This window comes from Eulemur rufifrons, chromosome 8 (genome assembly GCF_041146395.1).
Source record: "Eulemur rufifrons isolate Redbay chromosome 8, OSU_ERuf_1, whole genome shotgun sequence".
NCBI lineage: Eukaryota > Metazoa > Chordata > Mammalia > Primates > Lemuridae > Eulemur > Eulemur rufifrons.
The window spans coordinates 21,827,829-21,848,615 of NC_090990.1; the positions used below are offsets into that span (position 1 = coordinate 21,827,829).

The following is a 20,787-nucleotide window of genomic DNA, read 5'->3' on the forward strand; positions in this document are numbered from 1 at the left end:
ACGGATTAAGGACCTGGCCTCTACCCAACTTTTTTGCTAAAGAAACACTTAAGTCGGCATAAAGCACCAGAATATGTAAAAAGAGCTAAAATGCTGCTTCTCTTAAGAAGATTTCTCTAACAATTGCCTGCGTTTTAGAACCTTCTATATTGGAAACCTTGGGACACAACTTGGGTTCCCTGCTTTGGTCAGGACCCCTCTTTTTTCCTAGACTTCAGGTCACCGACCTAAACCTTCCCCCCTCAAGTCCAACAACAGCCTTCAGTCTTTCCTCAATTTCTACCTCCAGGCTTCCCGTCCCTATCTCCACCACTCATCCCTGCGTCAGACTCTCCCTTAACCCTCCCTTCTTCTACCGGTGTCGTGCCCAGTCTCTCCCTCCGCTCTTCCTGCCCAGACGGCCTCAGTTCTCTCTCCCTCCCCTTCCCGCGCGTCCCACGCCGTTCTCCTTTTATTTCCTTACTTCAGTGACCGCCCCCCCTCCACTCTCCGCCCCCACGCCATTGAGCGCGTCCTCCCTCGGCCCCACAGCCGTTGGAGAGGGCGTGCCCCCGCGAGTAACAGGTCTCCCCCGACACTCCGCGGGCCCGAGCGCAGACAAAGACATTCCACAGCCTCCGCCCCCCTCGCACATTCGGCCGGAAAGGGGAGGAGACACGTGTCCCGCTAGCGCCGAGTCACGTGGAAAAGAAAACGAACGGAGCCCGCGGCCACCTGCGCATGCACACCAAGCTCTGGCCTGGCGGGCTCGGAGGGAGAAGGAGAGTGGGGAGGCGACGTCTTCGGGCGCCGCGGCGGTGCGCAAGCGCCATGCTCAGGCTGGGGACTTTGTTCTCCTCGGAGAAGCCCAAGGGCGGTGCCGGTGGCTGGGTGCGCACGCGCGCCGCCTCATTTCCGGTGCTCGCTCTCGCTGGGTCGCTCGGGTCGGCTTCGGTCGCTGTCGCTACCGCTCTCCCACCCCCGCCAACCGCCGCTCGGGCCTCGGCCGCTGCCGCGTCGCTTCCTCGCTCCCTCGATCGCACATCCTCCCTGATGCAGCGCCGGGACGACCCCGCCGCGCGCATGAGCCGGTCCTCGGGCCGCAGCGGCTCCATGGACCCCTCAGGTGCCCACCCCTCGGTGCGTCAGACGCCGTCTCGGCAGCCGCCGCTGCCTCACCGGTCCCGGGGAGGCGGAGTGGGGTCCCGGGGGGGCGCCCGGGCCTCGCCCGCCACGCAGCCGCCACCGCTGCTGCCGCCCTCGGCCACGGGTCCCGACGCGACAGTGGGCGGTCCAGCGCCGACCCCGCTGCTGCCCCCCTCAGCCACAGCCTCGGTCAAAATGGAGCCGGAGAACAAGTACCTGCCCGAACTCATGGCGGAGAAGGACTCGCTCGACCCGTCCTTCACTCACGCCATGCAGCTGCTGACCGCAGGTAAGCGGGGGGCCCCCCCGGCCCCTCGGGTCGCCGGCCACCCGGAGGCTTGAGTGGCAGCGGCTTTGTTTCCCTCGCTTCCCGCCCCCTCGGGACCGAGGCAGTCGGGAGCGCCCTTCTCATCATTTTTGGGAGCCTGGATTCCCACGTTCCCACCTCGGCCCGGGGTGCGAGGGTGAATTTCTAGGCTGCAGTGGAGGCCCGAAGGCGACTTGGTGATCTCCTAGCGCTAAGATCTTGATGGATAGTACTGAGCTCCCCGCCCCTTTCCCGACCCTCCCCCTCCCTCCTCTTGCAGCTGCCCTGAGCTCTGAGTGCTCAGATTCTTCCAGAAATGAACCTTTATCTCCTCCTTCCCTCAAAGGGAAAGCCTTTTTGATCGCGGGTGGCAGTGAGCGCCTCAACCGAGGGTGTAGGAGGTGAAGACAGCCTGAGCGGGGAGGGGCCGTGGGAGGAAGGGCCGAGGTGAGGTGGGGTGAGGCTGGAATGTCCCGGCCAGTGCGCCACTGCCGTTCGGGCTGGGCCGGACTTAGCGGTAACCGTAGCTAAAGTTGCTGAGAGGCAGGCGCGACATGTGGGAATCGGAGCTTGAGGTTTTCCGAATCACATTTCCGACTTCGGCTGATAAAACGAGAACTGCCACAGAGCCGGAAGGTGGTTCGCCTGTATTTTACAACATGGGTTCACCGTCATTCAGGAAGGGGGAAAATAACCGTACAGGCAGTGAAGTGAGACAATTGAGGGAGGTAAGGGACTCCCCTGTAGTTTCTTTGACGTTCCCCAGTGAGCTGGACAGAAACTGAGAGAAGTTGCATGATACTGGTACCTGAAAGGCTTGGTCTTTTTGTTGTTTTTTAAATTTTTGCTTCAGTACTGAAGTAGATTAGAAATCGTAGTCTTTGTTCTTTCCGTGGACTGGCGCTCCTTTCCTGATCAGTACTGGCCAATCACTTAGTCGCTCTGATATTTCCCTAAAGCTTTCTATTTTACCCTCGCTTGTAATTAAAATATTGTTTTAGTAAGTATTTCTTATACCTAAGTTTTATTAAGCAAAATATAAATTCATATAAATTCACAGACCTCAACACTAAATAAGTGGTTGGACTCTTTGGCAAGGTTGATATAATGGACAGTTCCTTGTGAAAGTATCATTTCCCTCCCTTTGTTCTCTATTTCCCAACGTTGTTAAGGAGTCTTTACCTTTAAGCACAATAAACAACACGTGGTGGTCAGGAATAAGGACATTTAGATAAATAACATTTTCTTTTCTTTTTCTTTTTTTTTTGAGCCGGGATCTCGCTCTTGCTGAGGCTGGTCTAGAACTCCTGAGCTCAAGCCATCCTCCTGCCTCGGCCTCCCGGAGGGCTAGCCTCACCTGGCTGATAAGATAAATAAAATTTTCAGCAGAAAGTGCAACGCTCCTGGCCGATAAAAAACATTTTCAACACAAAGTGTAACACGTTCAGATTTTGAAAGGCTACTGGTTGTGTTCTTTTAAGAATAAGCTGTTTCAGGGCAAGAATTGCTTTTTATCTTTATATTTTTTGTACTGTGTTGCATGTAGCAAACACCAGGTGTTTGGTTGAATCTGAAAGCATGTACATGCAGACTGTGGAATGTCAGACTAAATGGTAAAGGTTGACTTTGGTAGTCTTATTTTTTATTTCCTCGAATCTTTAATCAGTCCAGATTAAATGCATGAGAATAAAATAAACTTTAGAGCTAAGGTGTTGGCTTGGGTTTGAAACTCTGGGCCTTTTGGTTACCTGATCTTGGGAAACTTTCTGGACCTTGGTAACCTCATCTGTAAAGTGGGATGGTGACTTGTGAGGATTAAATGGTATGTAAAATCACTAGCAGTTTCCTTTGACCTACAATCATTAGATAATAACATGTCACCAGTTTTTTTCTAGTTGTAAATCCATAGTACTGAACAAGGTATGAAAACATGAGATATATTTCGCCTTTTGACCACATCAGGTGCCCAGCGTGGTGTTCTTTTAAAAGATGATTTCTTAGGATAACCACCAAAAACTATTGATCCTTAAATCTTATGTATAATTTTAACTCCTCACTGCTTACCTTTTATTACTAAGAGAATATTCTTTATTTTTAACTTAGACTTTTTTTGTATATTTTTTTAACCAAACTGAAATTTTAATTGGAGAAATGACATTGAGATAATGTTTACTCGCTAAAAGAACAGATCTGGGATGTATGAATACTCCTTAGAATGGATAGGTCTTAATATATGTTGGGCCTAGCTTTTAAGGTATTTCTGAATAATCTTGAAAAGAGATTACAGTGAGGTCCCAACCAATTGTGAGAGAATAAGACTCTGAAAGGAGTACTTTAAACTCTGATAAGAACGAGTAAGAAAAATAAAGCTAACGCTTACTGTGCAGGCACTGGTCTGGGTAGCTTATATTAAACACTTAAACTTTAGGATAACACTATGAGAAGTTACAATATCCTCACTTTTACAGATGAGGAAACCAAGGCACCCAGAGGATTAATAATTTGCCTAAGGTAAAAAAAAATTAGGAACAACATAACCAGGATTTTCAGTTAGTCTACACCCTAAATATCCCTCTCCCCTACTATAATGCCTGCTGCAAATTGTACTTTAATTGTAAGCTTTAATTGGCCAAAATATTAAAAGAAAATCTATTTCAAAGTATCAGAGTGCTAACAGGGCAGTGAAGATGATGGGGCCAAGTTACAGAAGGAACCAGAGAGCAGAATCTAGCTAGCATTTGGGACTGACTGACTCCTCCAGGCCGCCTTTGCCCATTCCCCACAAGGTACCTTAAGACCCAGACCACCCTCCCTATACCTCCCACACAGCTCTCCTTGTCCCTTTCTAAGGTTTACTTTATGTTGCACTTATCAGCAGCTATTGCACTGTATATTGTAATTATGTACAGTATGTTTGTTGATCACTCCTCCTTGGCTAGAATATTAGCTCCACCAGAATAGGGATTTTTTGTCTGCTTTGTTCACTGCTGTATCTCCTGTGCCTTGAAGAGTGCTGTCCTGGGTGGCCCTCTTGGTAAATAGTATGAATGAATACGTATTCATCTTCATTGAAGATGGGAATGATGGAAAAGTATTGACACAATTCTGAGGGGTGTAGATTTTGAATACAGACTCTATATTAGCTTAATTGATATTCAACTATGATGATGAATCGCATTTGCAGACATGCAGAGACTCATGCTTTACTGAACAAAAATAATTCATCTCATTTGTGTTAATATATTTATATAATAAAATGTTTTTATATAATAAACATAAAATGCTGTTATATATGTTGATGTTCTTTTTCTACTTTATACAGTTAGGAAAATAGAAGTTAGTACTATATAAGTGACACCAGAATAAGTAAACATTTGAATAAATTAACAGTCCTCAGAAGATCTTGAAAGGATACTCAGAAATCCATCCTCCAAATACGATAGCCTTACAAAGGAGAACATTTTACGAAGTATGTGGAAATTTTAAAATAGTTAATTCCTTTGTTTTATTTACAATACTCTATAGAAATATATTCAGAGCTTCCCCAAACCTATTAAAACTGGAGGCCGGGCGCGGTGGCTCACGCCTGTAATCCTAGCACTCTGGGAGGCCGAGGTGGGCGGATCGTTTGAGCTCAGGAGTTCGAGACCAGCCTGAGCAAGAGCGAGACCCCATCTCTACTAAAAATAGAAAGAAATTATATGGACAGCTAAAAAATATATATAGAAAAAATTAGCCGGGCATGGTGGTGCATGCCTGTAGTCCCAGCTACTCGGGAGGCTGAGACAGGAGGATCGCTTGAGCTCAGGAGTTTGAGGTTGCTGTGAGCTAGGCTGACGCCACAGCACTCACTCTAGCCTGGGCAACAGAGTGAGACTCTGTCTCAAAAAAAAAAAAAAAAAAAAAAAACTGGAAAGTAGGCCAGGTGTGTTGGCTCACGTCCATAATCCTAGCACTCTGGGAGGCAGAGGCGGCAGGATTGCTTGAGCCAAGAGTTCAGGACCAGTCTGAAAAAGAGCAAGACCCTGCCTCTACTAAAAATAGAAAAAAAAAATACGCCAGGTGTCGTGGTGTGTGCCTGTAGTCCCAGTTACTCGGGAGGCTAAGGAAAGAGGATTGCTTGAGCCCAGGAGTTTGATGTTGCCATGAGCTATGATAATGCCACTGTACTCTCTCTATCCAGGGCAACAGAGGAGACTCTATCTCAAAAAAAAAAACAAAAAACCCAAAACTGGGCCGGGCGCGGTGGCTCACGCCTGTAATCCTAGCACTCTGGGAGGCCGAGGCGGGTGGATTGCTCAAGGTCAGGAGTTCGAGACCAGCCTGAGCGAGACCCCGTCTCTACTAAAAATAGAAACACATTATATGGACACCTAAAAATCTATATAGAAAAAATTAGCCGGGCATAGTGGCGCATGCCTGTAGTCCCAGCTACTCGGGAGGCTGAGGCAGTAGGATCGCTTGAGCCCAGGAGTTTGAGGTTGCTGTGAGCTAAGCTGACGCCACGGCACTCACTCTAGCCTGGGCAACAAAGTGAGACTCTGTCTCAACAAAAAAAAAAAAAAAAAAAAAAAAAAAAAAAAAAAACCCAAAACTGGAAAGTAGAATTGCAAAGGAATTATAGACCAAATATAAGTATAAATATTAATATTAGTAAAGTAAGAGGCAAAATTTATCACTCTTTGCAACAATATCATGATTGTTTACCTAGGAAAATGTTCTGTGATGTGGCTCATTACAAACTAAACACATACAAATCATTAGGTTTCTGATATACACACAATAGGCAGTTAGAAAAGAATCGGCAAAATTATCTCATTTTTAGAATAATATAAAATGCCTTGAGATAAGCAATTTTTTTTTTTTTTTTTTTTTTTTTGAGACAGAGTCTTACTTTGTTGCCCAGGCTACAGTGCAGTGGTGTTTGCCTAGCTCACAGCAACCTCAAATTCCTGGTCTCAGGTGATCCTCCTGCCTCAGCCTCCGGAGTAGCTGGGACTACAGGCATGCACCACCACATCTGGCTTATTTTTTCTGTTTTTAGTAGAGATGGGGTCTTGCTCTTGCTCAGGCTGGTCTTTGAACTCCTGAGCTTAAGCTATCCTCCCGCCTCTGCCTCCCAGAGTGCTAGGATTACAGGGATGAGCCACCGTGCCTGGCCTGAGATAAGCAATTTTAAAATTCAGAATGTATGCGAATAAGTAAAAACAGTGAGTGTTTAACCTTTGTAGAGCATGTAATGTGTGTGCTGCTCGTTTTATAGTTGTTATCTTCATCCTTCTGGTCATCTATGGGGCAGAATTTTTTCTCAGTATTGCAGATGAGAGATGTGTTATCACCTGGCTTGTCAACATGAAATTACCAAAGGTAATAAAAGAACGTCTGAATAAAAAGAAACATGCTATGTCTTTGCAGAGGAGGAGGAACTAAGGCTATGAAGAGAATGGTACTCTTTTTTTTTTTTTTTTTTTTTGAGACAGAGTCTCGTTCTGTTGCCTGGGCTAGAGTGCCCTTGGCATCAGCCTAGCTCACAGCAACCTCCTCCTGGGCTTAGGCGATCCTACTGCCTCAGCTTCCCGAGTAGCCGGGACTACAGCCATGTGCCACCATGCCCAACTAATTTTTTCTGTATAGATTTTTAGCTCTCCAAATCATTTCTTTCTATTTTTAGTAGAGACGGGGTCTCACTCTTGCTCAGGTTGGTCTCGAACTCCTGACCTCCAGCGATCTTCCCGCCTTGGCCTCCCAGAATGCTAGGATTACAGGCGTGAGCCACCTCGCCCGGCCGAGGACAGTACTCTTGACCTGTTGAATTTTTGCATTTTCCAAACTGATTCCAACTGGATTTATTTTTTTTAACTTGACATGTTGAATATAAAGTATAATCCCAGCACTTTGGGAAACCAAGGCAGGAGGATCACTTGAGCCCAGTAGTTCAAGGCCAGCCTGGGCAATATAGGACACTCCATCCCTACAAAATATTAAAAAATTATCTGAGTTGTGGCATATGCCTGTAGTCCTAGCTACTCAGGAGCCTGAGGCCAGAGTGATTGCTTGAGCCCAGTGAGCTATGATTATGACACTGCACTCCAGCCTGGGTGACAAAATAAGACCCTGTTTCCAAAAAGAAAAAGTAAATGAAGATCAGTAAAGAAAACTTTTAGAGACAGGAAAATAATAAAAACATGGTACATTGACAAAAATTAAGTCAAACAAGAAGTAGGGCTTGAGAGGATTTAGAAGAAATTCTTACACATTGCTGGTGAACTGTGAATTGCTACAACTGCTTTGGATAACAGTTTGGCAGTTTATTTGAAAGCTGAACATTGAAGTCCCTTAAAACTCAGAAACACCATTCCTAGGAATGTGCGCAGAGAGACTTTTATACATGAACACCTTATTCATAAAATAGTGCCTCCTGTTCACAAAATGGTGCAACATGTTTCACCGTTCATTGGATAATGTGCTAGATTTACAAAATTAAATGTTGATATAGTAATGAAAATGCAGTATAGCTGCATGCAGCAACAGAGAAATCTTGGAAATCTAATGTTAGATGAAAAGTAAGTACTGTAGGCCAGGCGCCGTGGCTCATGCCTGTAATCCTAGCACTTGGGAGGCTGAGGCAGGAGGATCCTTTGAGTTCAGGAGTTCGAGACCAGCCTGAGCAAGAGTGAGACCCCGTCTCTACTTAAAAAAAAAAAATAGAAAAATTAGCTGGACAACTAAAAATATATAGAAAAAATTAGCCGGAGGCAGGAGGATTGCTTGAGCCTAGGAGTTTGAGGTTGCTGTGAGCTAGGCAGATGCCACTGCACTCTACCCTGGGCAACAGAGTGAGACTCCGTCTCAAAAAAAAAAAAAAAAAGTAAGTACTGTAAGACTACTTGGTCCAATACTATTTTTATAGAGGTCCAATACTATATGGTCCAATATTTTTATAAAACATATTAGCAAATATTAAGCATACTATGGTCTGATAAAACAGGGCCAGTTTTTTTTTTTTTTTTTTTTTTTTTACAAAACTAAATGTGTTTACCATACGATTCAGGAATTGCACTCCTGAGTATTTATTCAAATTAAAACTCAAGTTCACAAAAACCTGTGCATGAATGTTCATAGCACTTTCTTCAGAATAGCCAAAACTGAAAGCAAACCATGTGCCTCCAGTAGGTGAATAAACTGTAGTACATCCATATCTTGGAATACTGCTCTGCAATAAAAAGAAATTAACCATTGATAAGTATGACTTGATGGATCTCAAGAGAATTATGCTATGTGAAAAGAGCTAATCTCAAAGGTTGTATACTAAATGATTGAGTTAATATTCTTGGGAGAAAAAAGCAAAATAGTGAAGATGGAGAACAGAATAATGACTGCCAATGGTTAGGGAAGGAGGTGACTGCTATAAAAAGGTAGCATGAAGTATCCTTGTGATGGAACTGTTCTGTATTTTGACTGTGGTGGTGGTTACACGAATTTATGATTAAATCACATAGAACTAAACACACAAATATGGATGGAAAACTGATGAAATCTGAATAAAGTCAGTGGATTATATTAATTTTCTGATTGTGATGTTATCACAATATGCAAAATGTTACAGGGAAAACTGGGAAAAGGGTGTACAGGATCTCTCTGTATTATTTCTTACAACTGCATATAAATCAATTAACTGAAAAAATTTTTTTTTAAAACCAATTTTTTTTTTTTTTTAAAGGAAAAAGCCCTAAGCTCTAAATTGTGCCCTAAGGAAAAGATTTGGGAAGCCCTGGTCAATCCAACAGGGCTTGCCACTGTGCTGGAATGGACTTTAGGCCAGGCACAGCGGCTCGGGCCTATAATCTCAGCACTTCGGGAGACTGAGCTGGGAGGATCATTTGAGGCCAGGAGTTCAAGATCAGCCTGGGCAACAAACATAGTAAGACCCCCGTCTCTGCCAAATTTTTTTTTAAAAGTTAGCTGGTCGGCCGGGCACGGTGGCTCACGCCTGTAATCCTAGCACTCTGGGAGGCCGAGGCGGGTGGATCGCTCAAGGTCAGGAGTTCGAGACCAGCCTGAGCAAGAGCGAGACCCCGTCTCTACTAAAAATAGAAAAAAATTATATGGACAACTAAAAATATATATATAGAAAAATTAGCCGGGCATAGTGGCGCATGCCTGTAGTCCCAGCTACTCGGGAGGCTGAGGCAGGAGGATTGCTTGAGCCCAGGAGTTTGAGGTTGCTGTGAGCTAGGCTGACGCCACGGCACTCACTCTAGCCTGGGCAACAAAGTGAGACTCTGTCTCAAAAAAAAAAATTATAAAAAAAAAAGTTAGCTGGTCATGGTGGTGCGCATTTGTAGGTCCAGCTACTCAGGAGGCTGATGCAGGAGGATCACTTGAGCACAGGCGTTCAAAGTGCAGTGAGCTGTGGTCACACCACTATAGTCCAGCCTAGGTGACAGAGTGAGACCAGGTGTCTAAAAATAAATAAATATAGATAGATAGATAGATCCAGTTCATTTTGTTTTTTTATTCTATGGCACCTGGTGTTCCCAGGTGGTCTCCCATCCAAGTACTAACTAGGCCCAACCTTGCTTAGCTTCTGGGATCAGATGAGATTGGGTGCATTCAAGGTGGTATGGCCATAGACCTCATTTCTGTCTGGCTTCAAAACCCATGTTCTTTCCTCTGAGACATACTAAGAAATGTGGGAGCTTATAGTCTGGGATAAAACCTACCCGCCCCCCAAAAAAGGAAAGATTAAGTTATAGTAAAAGATAGAGTAAAAGAGATGCCACAAGGTTGGTTGAATTTATTCTCCCTAGGATAAGGAGTGACTTGGGTTAGTGACTGCTCTGTCACTAATTAGTTTTGAGATCTTGGACAAGTTTTCATAACTTCTGAGCCCAGGTTTCTTCATTTGTTAAATGGGGATAATACTGGTTACAAAGACAAAATGAAATGATAAATACAAAATTCCTGACACAGAAGGCCCTGGATAAGATATGATTATTATAAGTGTCTGGCCAGGAAACAAATGGGTCGCCTCTGTGTGTTGTTTACTCCTCTGCTTTCCTTTCTTTGGCTCTTGGGACATCCAAGGTCTCCAGAGGTCTAGGCAAAGATCACTTAAAGGAGTCAGTTCCAAAAAGGTTGTCTAGAAAGTATTTTTGCCTGAAGTTAAGCCGTTGTTAGGAAGCTTCTTGATTTTTTTTTTTTTTTTTCTTCCTTCCCATTTCAGCCTGCTCTAGCTTTTCAGGGGAAGTGAGGCCAAGCAGAGAAATACAGAGTTGGAAGAGAAAAGGAAAGAAAGCCCATCAGGCAACTGAATATTTGAGGCACCCGTAAAGCCCTTTCATTGCCTTAAGGCTGCAAGACAGCATCTGAGGGTATAAAATTGTACTTCTCCAAATTTTGTAAAATCGGCTCTTTCGTGGTTAAAGTGCCCATACACACACTCCTCATTGAGTGGCAATGGGAAAAGCATGAGGTTTGAAGTTAAAGCCTGGGTTTTAATCCTTATTCTGGTACTTTAACAGCTTTGTGACCTAGAGATGGTTGTTTAACCTTTCTGAGTTTCACCTTCCTCTGCAGTAAAATGGGGACAGTGCTAGCTACTTCACTGAATTTTTTCAGGATAAATGAGGTAATATTTGTACAGTATTTGATATATAGCAGGCACTGAATAAATACTCATAACCCTTCTTGAAGTCTCAAGTTGCTTCTGAGTCTTTTGCTTTCTAGGCTAACATCTTCTGATTGTTTTATCTTTTCTGCTATCAGTTTTATTTAAATGATCGGTCTTCTCTGAATTCTCTAAAAATGCTTTCTTATTCTTTAAAAAGTTATGACATAAATTAGAGGGATTCTAAGATCCAGCTGTTTCAAAAAAAAAAAAAACAATAGAAGGATCCATGTTACAGAAAGGGCTTAAATTTCACAGGGTGTATTACGTTGCATATAAACACCTTCTTGTAGGAGTACAACAGATCAACAGACTTTGAGTCTTCTTGCACTGACCAAGGTTTCTGGAAAGTGGTGTAAAATACAGTGGAAAGGCCAAAACTAGATGGTAGCCTTAGGGCATAGGTAAAGTATGTAATTTTTTTCTTATTCTTACAAGCTCCTCAGTGATGTTTTCAGATCAGAATTGTGGTGTTTTTGTTCCTCTAGGATTTTGAAGATTAAGTACCTAGTTTTCCAACCTGAGAAGTCAGGAAAAACTGTAGTCAGATATAGTAGGCTCAAAAAAAGTGACCGGAATATTAGCAGTATGTGGGAAAAAGTGGAGGTCAGTTTCTACCACCAAACAGTAAACAAGTAGGGTGTTGAATGAAGCATTTAGTCTGTTAATTGTAAGGTCAAATTTGTGTTCTATTTCAAGCAGCAAAAAATAGCAGTGTGAAGAGCATTGTTATTTACAGTTCTCATAGGAGTAAAGGTTTAGTTAAGAATATTTACAATTGAAGAGCAGTTTTGTCAAAAAGCAATGGAGTATGTGATAATTAGCTCATGCTATAGTATAGCATCTGAAATTAGGCTTTTTAAGAAGCCTTCAGTTTGAAATTCTGAAAACCCTATATATTCTATCAAAGTAACTTTCCTTCATCTGTGTATTTCAAAGCTGGATTTAGTGCAAACAGTTATTTTTAAAACTTGTTTGAGGTAGGATATCTTTATACTTTAAACCATTGGTTTTCAAAGTGTAGTCCCTAGACCGGCAGTATCAGCATCACCTGGTAACTTGCTGGAAATGCAAATTTCTAACACAAATCCCAGACTGGGGTTGGGGCCCAGCAATCTAGTTTAGCAAGCCCTCCAGGTGATTCTCATGCAAGCTAAAGTTTGAGAACTCCTGCCTTAAAACTAATAGAAGATAAAAACACAGTATAGGATTCCCCCCATCCCCCTGCCCCACCGCTCCACTCCCTTGAAGTCTTGCTCTGTCACCAAGCTGGAGTGCAGTGGCTTGATCATAGCTCACTATAACCTCAAACTCCCGGGCTTAAGCAGTCCTCTGCCTCAGTTTCCTGGGTAATTGGGACTACAGACACATGCCACACCCAGCTAATTTTTAAATTTTTTTTAGAGACAGTCTTACTATGTTGTCAGGCTGGTCTTGAACTCATGGGCTCAAGTCATTCTCCCCTGTCGTTCTCCAGAGTGCTGGGATTACAGGTGTAAACCACTGTGCCTGGCTCAGTATGGGAATTTTATATAAGTAGAATTTTCTCTGTTATTAAGAATGTTCCTGGGCCGGGCGTGGCGGCTCACACCTGTAATCCTAGCACTCTGGGAGGCTGAGGAGGGAGGATCGCTCAAGATTAGGAGTTCGAGACCAGCCTGAGCAACAGCGAGACCCCCGTCTCTACTAAAAATAGAAAGAAATTAGCTGGACAACTAAAAATACATATGGAAAAAATTAGCCGGGTATGGTGGCGCATGCCTGTACTCCCAGCTACTTGGGAGGCAGAGGCAGAAGGTGCTTGAGCCCAGGAGTTTGAGGTTGCTGTGAGCTAGGCTGACGCCACGGCACTCACTCTAGCCCAGGCAACAGAGCTAGACTCTGTCTCAAAAAAAAAAAAAAAATGTTCTACTAATTGCAGGGAGTATACATGTCTTTTTTTGACTGTTCTCAGTGAACCATATAACTTTCAGTTGATGCTCATTCTTTGGACACTCTGCCCTCATCTCTCTTAGAATTCCTATTATAGCACTTAACTATACTTCATTGCCACCCCCATAGTCTGGGAAGTACATAAACAGTGAAGATGAAGAGTATATATCTTGTTCTTTTGTATCTCCTGTACTTTGCAAGATAAATGCTTGGCCCTTAGTAAGTTTCTCATTGTGGTTAATGATCATACCTATATCTCTGCCTCTCCATAGGAAGCACTTAAACACTTGTCATCACTGAATGAGTGAATGAATGAATGAAGTTCTTTAATGATGGAAATCTTTTTGGATGCCAAGTTTCTATCTAATGAAACTGTCTTAGCCTGTGAATTGAAACTACCTTTAATGCTGATGGATATGTCTACACCCTTGATGGTGGTGATGGTTTCACAGGTGTATATTTATCTCCAAACTCATTTTATACATCATTTTATACATTAAATATGAACAGCTTTTTACATGTCAATCATACCTCAATAAAGTGGTTTTTAATGCATTTTCTCATTTAGGCATTGACTGAATTTTGGCTAATGGTGACTATATATTAAGCACTTTCTAAGAAATGGGCTTTAATTGGGCATGTGTATGTATGTTACTTTATTCTGTCTTTATAGCAACTTCATGAAGTAGATATTGCCTTTGTTTTACAAATGAGGAAACCAGAATTCAGAGCAATTAAATAACTTGTTTAAATTCACTCAGCTAATGAGTGACAGAGTAAGAACCAGGTCTTTCAAACTCTTAAGAACTAGTATCCAGAGCACTACTGTCACAGTGGAATTTTAATGGAACTATCCATTATATATGTAAGTTATTGACTTTTGTTTTTTCATCAAGATAGATAAGACTTTATACTTTTTATTGATGCAGATTTTGATTTTGTTTTTAAGTTTCTTTATCCTCCGTTCCCCTATCTCATCCCATTAGTTTTGTTAAACCTGTTTTTTATTAAGTCAAGAAACATTTGAGTGCTCGCTTCGGCAGCACATATACTAAAATTGGAACGATACAGAGAAGATTAGCATGGCCCTTGTGCAAGGATGACACGCAAATTCGTGAAGCGTTCAAAAATTTTTAAGTAAATTAAAAGAAAAAAAAAAGAAACATTTGATTGTCTTTATTGTCGAGGCTTTAGGTGCGGGTGGAGGAGCACCCTGCTCTTAACAGAAGCAGGCCTTGGGTTTCCTAGTCAACCTCATATAGCTTTGGTGCTTTCAGCCAGTTTCTGTCTGAAAATAGCACATTCATCTGAACTGTTTGGTCTCATTACAAGGTACCCCATGTTATTGCCTTAAGCAGACTTTGAAAGTTGCCTTTATTTACCAGAGCAAAAATAAATTGTTTTTCCTATTCAGAAATTGAGAAGATTCAGAAGGGAGATTCAAAAAAGGACGATGAGGAGAATTACTTGGATTTATTTTCTCATAAGAATATGAAGCTGAAAGAGCGGGTGCTGATACCTGTCAAACAGTATCCCAAGGTAAGGCAAAAAAGTGCTTCACTGCTTTGAGTTATCTTCATATGGACTATGTATGATAAAGACTTCTGGAGATTGTGGTGCTTCAGAAACTTAAGCCTGTAAAGCTTCTCTTCTATGCTTGCAGCACCTGTTTCTGGCAGTTGAGATATCTAGGTCCATAACTAATGGCATAGATATAGCCAGGAAGCAAATATAATGTCTTCTTATTATCAAAAAAAGTTTCTTTCTCAAATGTTTGTTCAGACTCCAAGTTCAAATGACAAAATTAAACCCTGAAAAGTTGTTCTCTGTCAAAAGATTGACCTGGAATCTAAATAAAAGGAAATAAAACACAATTTCTTGACTGGATAAAATTAAATTTTCTTAAGTAAATGCTTCTTTTTTTTTTTTTTTTTTAGGAAAGCAGTTAGTTATATTTAGTTTACCAGATGTGCTATGAAAGGATGCCATGTGTGTGTTCTGTTCCGAGGTCACTGCCTTAAAAATATTTATGTATGTTAAAGTACTAAGGGTTGCAGCGTATTATGGAAAGAGCACCAGACTACATCAGAAAACCCAAATTTAAGTCTAAGAATTGCCAATTTCTAATTGGATAACCTTAACCTAATCGTTTTATCAGTATAGCCTCAGTATATCCTTCGGTCAAATGGGAATGGTAATTCTCTACATATTTTACAGGGTTGTTGACGATCAAATGAGATGATGTATGGTTGGGTGTTTTATATAGGAGCATGTATATTTAGAAATCTTTTATTTTCTGACAGTTCAATTTTGTGGGGAAGATTCTTGGACCACAAGGGAATACAATCAAAAGACTGCAGGAAGAGACCGGTGCAAAGATATCTGTGTTGGGAAAGGGCTCAATGAGAGACAAAGCCAAGGTGAGCTCATGTTAGTGAGGCAACAGGATATCGTCAGTGCTTTCTTGTTGCCCGGAATATAGTATGAATGTCTTACGGAAGTATTTTGTATATGTACAGAGTGTGACTCCTTTAAGTTTGCATTGGATGTAAGAAATTATAGACCAGGTTAATTTATTTGCTTGGTGACCCTGGAAGAGCTTGGGTGTGCTCTGGTGATTTTCTTTCTGACTTTTGACTGCATAGTAATAGAAACTTTGGAATTGGTAGGATTGTCTATGAAAACTTGAAAGGGGAGCTGAATGTATGAAAACCTAGACCATACCAGACTAAAGACACTAAAATGTGAACAGCACACCCTCTTTCCAGTATCATGGAATGGTGAAAACAATAGTGTTGGGAGTGCAGATGAGTTTGAGAATTAGTTGGTTTATTTTGTAGCCAGCTAGAATGTGTGGCCTGCTAAAAGAATGTATTCCAAAAGGAACCTTGAGTGATCCTGACAACAGAACCTAATGCATCTAATTTTTTTTCCATGCCATCACCCCATATGCTGTGTACTCTTTGTAAGCACCAAGAAACTTCCCACCAAAACAAAATAGTCCTAGCTTTCTAGGGTCAGCTTTTTAAATAAGACATGCCTGCTATAGTCTAAAAACTTGCTCTTTCAGGCCTTCTTTTATGTAGCCTAACTAACAAACCGTTGTTTTCTCATATCCTCTTTTATTCACTCACATTTCTCACTAGACGCATACAGTTGGGGCTGACGTATATTATTCTAGCTAATGAGATTTACATGAGCTTTTCTTCTCTCTGTCCTGAATTCTTTCCTCCCCTAGAACTCCCCAGACTCCATAAGCAGATAAGCAGAACTAGTGGTGAATAACAACTCTACCTGGGATTTAAAAATAAAAGCTTGGTCATACATATATTCGTACATGTAAATGCTTGACAAACAGCTATTATGTGAATAGAGACTAGAATTACGTTTTTCTCTCCTATACTTCTAATAAGTGCTCCAGTGAATACCCCAGGGATTTAAGATGACAATTAACTGTTAACAGCACACCCAAATGCAGGTTTAGCAGGTTGTGTGAATTACTATTCTCCAAAGCTTGTTTCACATTCTTAAACTTTACTGTTTTTCTTAGACATTGGGATTATTTTCATGCTGTTCCTTTTGCCTAGAGGTAAAGGTATTATTTTTTCCCTAGTCCACGGGATGATATGTTTCTCTGCATTTTTCTATAGGAGGAGGAGCTGCGCAAAGGTGGAGACCCCAAATATGCCCACTTGAATATGGATCTGCATGTCTTCATTGAAGTCTTTGGACCCCCATGTGAGGCTTATGCTCTTATGGCCCATGCCATGGAGGAAGTCAAGAAGTTTCTAGTACCAGTAAGGAAATCCATATCTTGTATTTTCTGAGCAAGGGAGAACTGGGATCTTACGCTGTTGTGAAGGCAGGGCTTCTTAACCAGGGTTTCTGCATAACCTGTAATTGTATGCCAAATTCTACATTTATGTTCGTTTTTCTGAGGTAGTCCATTCCTCCTAACTAGTTCTCAAAGCAAACACTGTGCTCAAAGGCTACTATATCTCTCCTTATCTAATGTGGTTTTTGTTGTGTACCAGTATCTGTTGTCCGTTTCTTGGGTCAATAATGTGTCTGCATTCTTACATATAGTTAACAAAGCTTTAACAGGGTCTTTACCGAGCTGAATATTTTGGTACTAGTGTGGAACCAGGAGGTTGTATTAAGAAAATGACTAAGGTGGGTCCCTGCACTCAAGGGGTGATGCTGTAGAGAGTCTGACAGCAAGATGCTTATAGCATCCCATGTTAATGGATTAAATTCTGACCTTAGTGTACTCAGGGGTCTCTCTCCTGCATGAATTAGCTGAAGTAGAGTTTGGTTTGGAATAAGCATGATTGTTACAGGCTTGACAGTTGATGATATAAAAGACATATTGGTGTGCAGCTCCTTTCAGACTGTAACTGAGGCCCAGGAAGAGTTGAGACAGGCCAGGTTATCTGTCTTGCTTTTTAGTACCTTGTCAGATTATTATTATTATTATTATTATATAGAAAATAGTGCTATTTTTGCTTTTTAGCAAGGCCTGGTGGTTGTCAGAGTAACATTACTGTTGAATATTTCATAAATCAAGGATGAATCTGGAACCTAAGGAAGGATTTGAAATACTATTCAGCTAGAATTTAGTAAGCATCATGTTTTTATCCTAAATCTAAGAGGAGGTAAGGTACAGTCCTTGGTTTTCTTGAATGTAAAATGAGGGAGTTGGAACTAAATGTGGTGTCAGAGAGTATGAGAATTGGCAGAGCAAACATATATAGGGAGTGTGTACCCATAATGCTGAACTCCAAGGATTTTAATACTACCTCAGATACCTCAGCAGCTGCTTTGCTTTTGAGCACCTCATCTTCGTTAGAATGTTCAACATAAAACAGATAATTTAAAATATCCCAGGAAAAAAATCGTAACTGGTTAATTTTTCCTCAAGAGGATGCTTTTACTCTTTTGAGGTATTCTGTTGAAGCATTTTGAGCTACCCAATTTCTGAAGGTCTACAGAGGGAATGCCTGTCTCCTCTTTATTGTTAATCTTCAGTACATTTCTCAGAGGGTTTGGTTTACAAGGCTTCCAAGTGAATCTTTGAAAAGAATGTCTGCCAGGGAGATCTGGGTTTCCTCAGTGTTTTTTTGTTTGTTTTTTCTTTTTCTTTCCTTTTTTTTTTTTTTGAGACAGAGTGTCACTCTGTTGCCTGGGCTAGAGTGCCGTGGCGTCAGCCTAGCCCACAGCAACCTCAGACTCCTGGGCTCAAGCAATCCTTATGCTTCAACCTCCCGAGTAGCTGGGACTACAGGCATGCGCCACCATGCCCAGCTAAGTTTTTCTATATATTTTTAGTTGTCCAGCTAATTTCTTTCTATTTTTAGTAGAGATGGGGTCTCGCCCTTGCTCAGGCTGGTCTCCAACTCCTGAGCTCAATGATCCACCCGCCTCGGCCTCCCAGAGTGCTAGGATTACAGGTGTGAGCCACCGCGCCTGGCCTGTTTCCTCAGTGATGACGTGGTAGTTGGAGGAATCTGAGCAGTGGGTGGGCATTGGTTACTTGATTCTCCAATGTGTATGTTACAAGCAGCAGTGATGTTTAAGGTAGGAGGAGGTGGAGAGTTGACGGGGGACATCTCTGTAGTGACTAGAATCTTCTGTTCTTGAACCTGTATCCACTTGGGATGTATAAAAACACATGAAGTGCATTTGGCTCTCAATAGGAAGTGTGTGAAAAGATTTGTAAGTGGCATTTGGCTCAATTCTTCCCTCTTCTGAAGAAAAAAAAGCCTATTTTTACATCAATACCAGAGCCCTCCATTTTCCCCTTAGAACTATTAACTGCCAGGAAGGCTTCATGGTACAGTAGGAAGAGCACTGGACTGGGGAGTTCTGTCTGTATCTTCCCAAACAAGTTATCGTTCACTTTTCTGTGCTTCAGGTTCTGTATCTGGTAGATGCCTAATGCTATGCTTGCTTTTGAAGTTACCAAAATGGATCCTGAAGAGCTTACAATCTAGTGACAAACAATTCTAAAAAGATGTGGTAGGTGCTTGGGTAGAGAGAATTGCATGGTACATTAGGAAAAGAGGTATAGGGGTAGGGTCAAGAGAAAGTTTTTCAAAAGAGACTTATCTGTTTTAGATTAGTCTTATAAAGGATGAGTTAAGAGTCCCTCAGGTAGACAAAAAAAGGCAGTATACTTTATTGATCCAGTCTAGATTTTGGAAACAGATAATTCTGAATTCATATCTAGAGTCTGTCACTACTAGCTCTATGTCCTTAGGCTGTTGATTTATATTCCGTGAATCTGTTTTTCTAATGTAAAATGGGGAGATCTGGTTACTTATTTCAGGGTCATTTTGAAGATTTAAACTGAAAAATCTATATAAGGGTTATTATATAGTGCCCAGTACATAGAGGTCCATTAATAGTAGTGGCTTTTATTATTTCAGGGAAAGGAAGCTATTTGCAAAGAATGGATATGTGAGAGAATGCCAGGCTCTGAACTGCACGTTGTTCAGCGTGGCTTGAGAGGAGGTTATTTTTTTTTTATTTTTTATTTTTTTTGAGACAGAGTCTTGCTCTGTTTCCCGGGCTAGAGTGCCGTGGCGTCAGCCTAGCTCACTGCAACCTCAAACTCCTGGGCTTAAGCGATCCTCCTGCCTCAGCCTCCCCAGTAGCTGGGACTACAGGCATGCGCCACCATGCCCAGCTAATTTTTTCTATATATTTTTAGTTGGCCAGATAATTTCTTTCTATTTTTAGTGGAGACAGGGTCTTGCTCTTGCTCAGGTTGGTCTCAAACTCCTGACCTCGAGCAATCCACCCGCCTCAGCCTCCCAGAGTGCTAGGATTACAGGTGTGAGCCACCGCGCCTGGCCTGAGAGGAGGTTATATATGGAGAGAGGACGGGAATGATCTGGAGAGCTAGGCAGCGACCACATCATGAAGAGCTCTATCTGAATAATAAGGGGTCTGCCATCAAGACTTTCCTCAAAGAGGTGATGGGCAGGGTGCCATTTGACTTCAGAGAGTGATCTAAGACTTCATCTGGGCTCTCAAAACTGTTCTTAATATCCAGAGTGTATGTAGGCCAGGTGACTGCTCAGTAGAAAGTATAGATGTTGCATAGTACTTCTTGTATCTTTTATTCCCAGGATATGATGGATGATATCTGCCAGGAGCAATTTCTAGAGCTGTCCTACTTGAATGGAGTACCTGAGCCTTCTCGTGGACGTGGGGTACCAGTGAGAGGCCGGGGAGCTGCACCACCCCCTCCACCTGTTCCCAGGTAAAAATAACAGAGATGGCCAGAAATGGGTTGTAAATTTGACTACTAGTACCATCTCTTTCTCAGTGGTGCTCTTATCTCCAGTTTAGGAGGGGTCTCAGGATTTGTATATTGCATCAAAAATAGAATTCTAGATCTTGGACACTTTGACCATGGTCAAAGTGCTACAGTCCTGCTGAAACTTTGGGTCTTTTAATTTTGGACAGACCTAGCATTTTTTTATGGTCTGACTTTAGAATTTTACCTTTTGTGACCGATCTTAGAGTGCTTAGCCTCTCTAGACCTACCTAAGCAATGTACTGGTCCACTGTGGGACCTGAGGAGTCTTCTAGTGTGAGTTGTTTACCTACCTGCACATTCCTCTGTGTTTTAATAATAGTCTAGTTAAGGCTTCATAAAATCTGTCTTGTTCCAGAATTTGCATACAAATCTGAACTTGAAGGTCGTTTACTTATAAAAAGCTCCATTTAAAATAAACTTTCTTTT

The 20,787-nt window shown here is 42.1% G+C and overlaps 1 protein-coding gene and 2 non-coding genes across 6 annotated transcripts in view; 2 read left to right on the top strand and 1 right to left on the bottom strand.

Annotated features, from left to right (window-relative positions):
* Positions 1 to 807: 807 nt before the first annotated feature.
* The window catches only part of KHDRBS1 (KH RNA binding domain containing, signal transduction associated 1), a 38,949-nt gene continuing 18,969 nt past the window's right edge, over positions 808 to 20,787 (top strand). For 2 of the 4 annotated variants that reach the window (XR_011234556.1, XM_069479700.1), the window contains exons 1-5: positions 809 to 1,414; positions 14,449 to 14,573; positions 15,338 to 15,454; positions 16,685 to 16,831; positions 20,168 to 20,301. Coding sequence is in view for 2 of the 4 variants with exons in the window: in XM_069479700.1 (XP_069335801.1) it covers positions 811 to 1,414; positions 14,449 to 14,573; positions 15,338 to 15,454; positions 16,685 to 16,831; positions 20,168 to 20,301 (1,127 nt within the window). In the remaining 2 variants the exon portion in view is untranslated. Of the gene's footprint in view, positions 1,415 to 14,448; positions 14,574 to 15,337; positions 15,455 to 16,684; positions 16,832 to 20,167; positions 20,302 to 20,787 lie in introns of all 4 variants that reach the window. The other 2 variants (XR_011234557.1, XM_069479701.1) reach the window with 2 other exon arrangements.
* On the bottom strand, positions 9,949 to 10,067 carry LOC138391026 (5S ribosomal RNA). Its single transcript, XR_011234669.1, has one exon. It is a non-coding gene; the product is annotated as a 5S ribosomal RNA (ribosomal RNA).
* On the top strand, positions 14,062 to 14,168 carry LOC138391014 (U6 spliceosomal RNA). Its single transcript, XR_011234658.1, has one exon. It is a non-coding gene; the product is annotated as a U6 spliceosomal RNA (small nuclear RNA).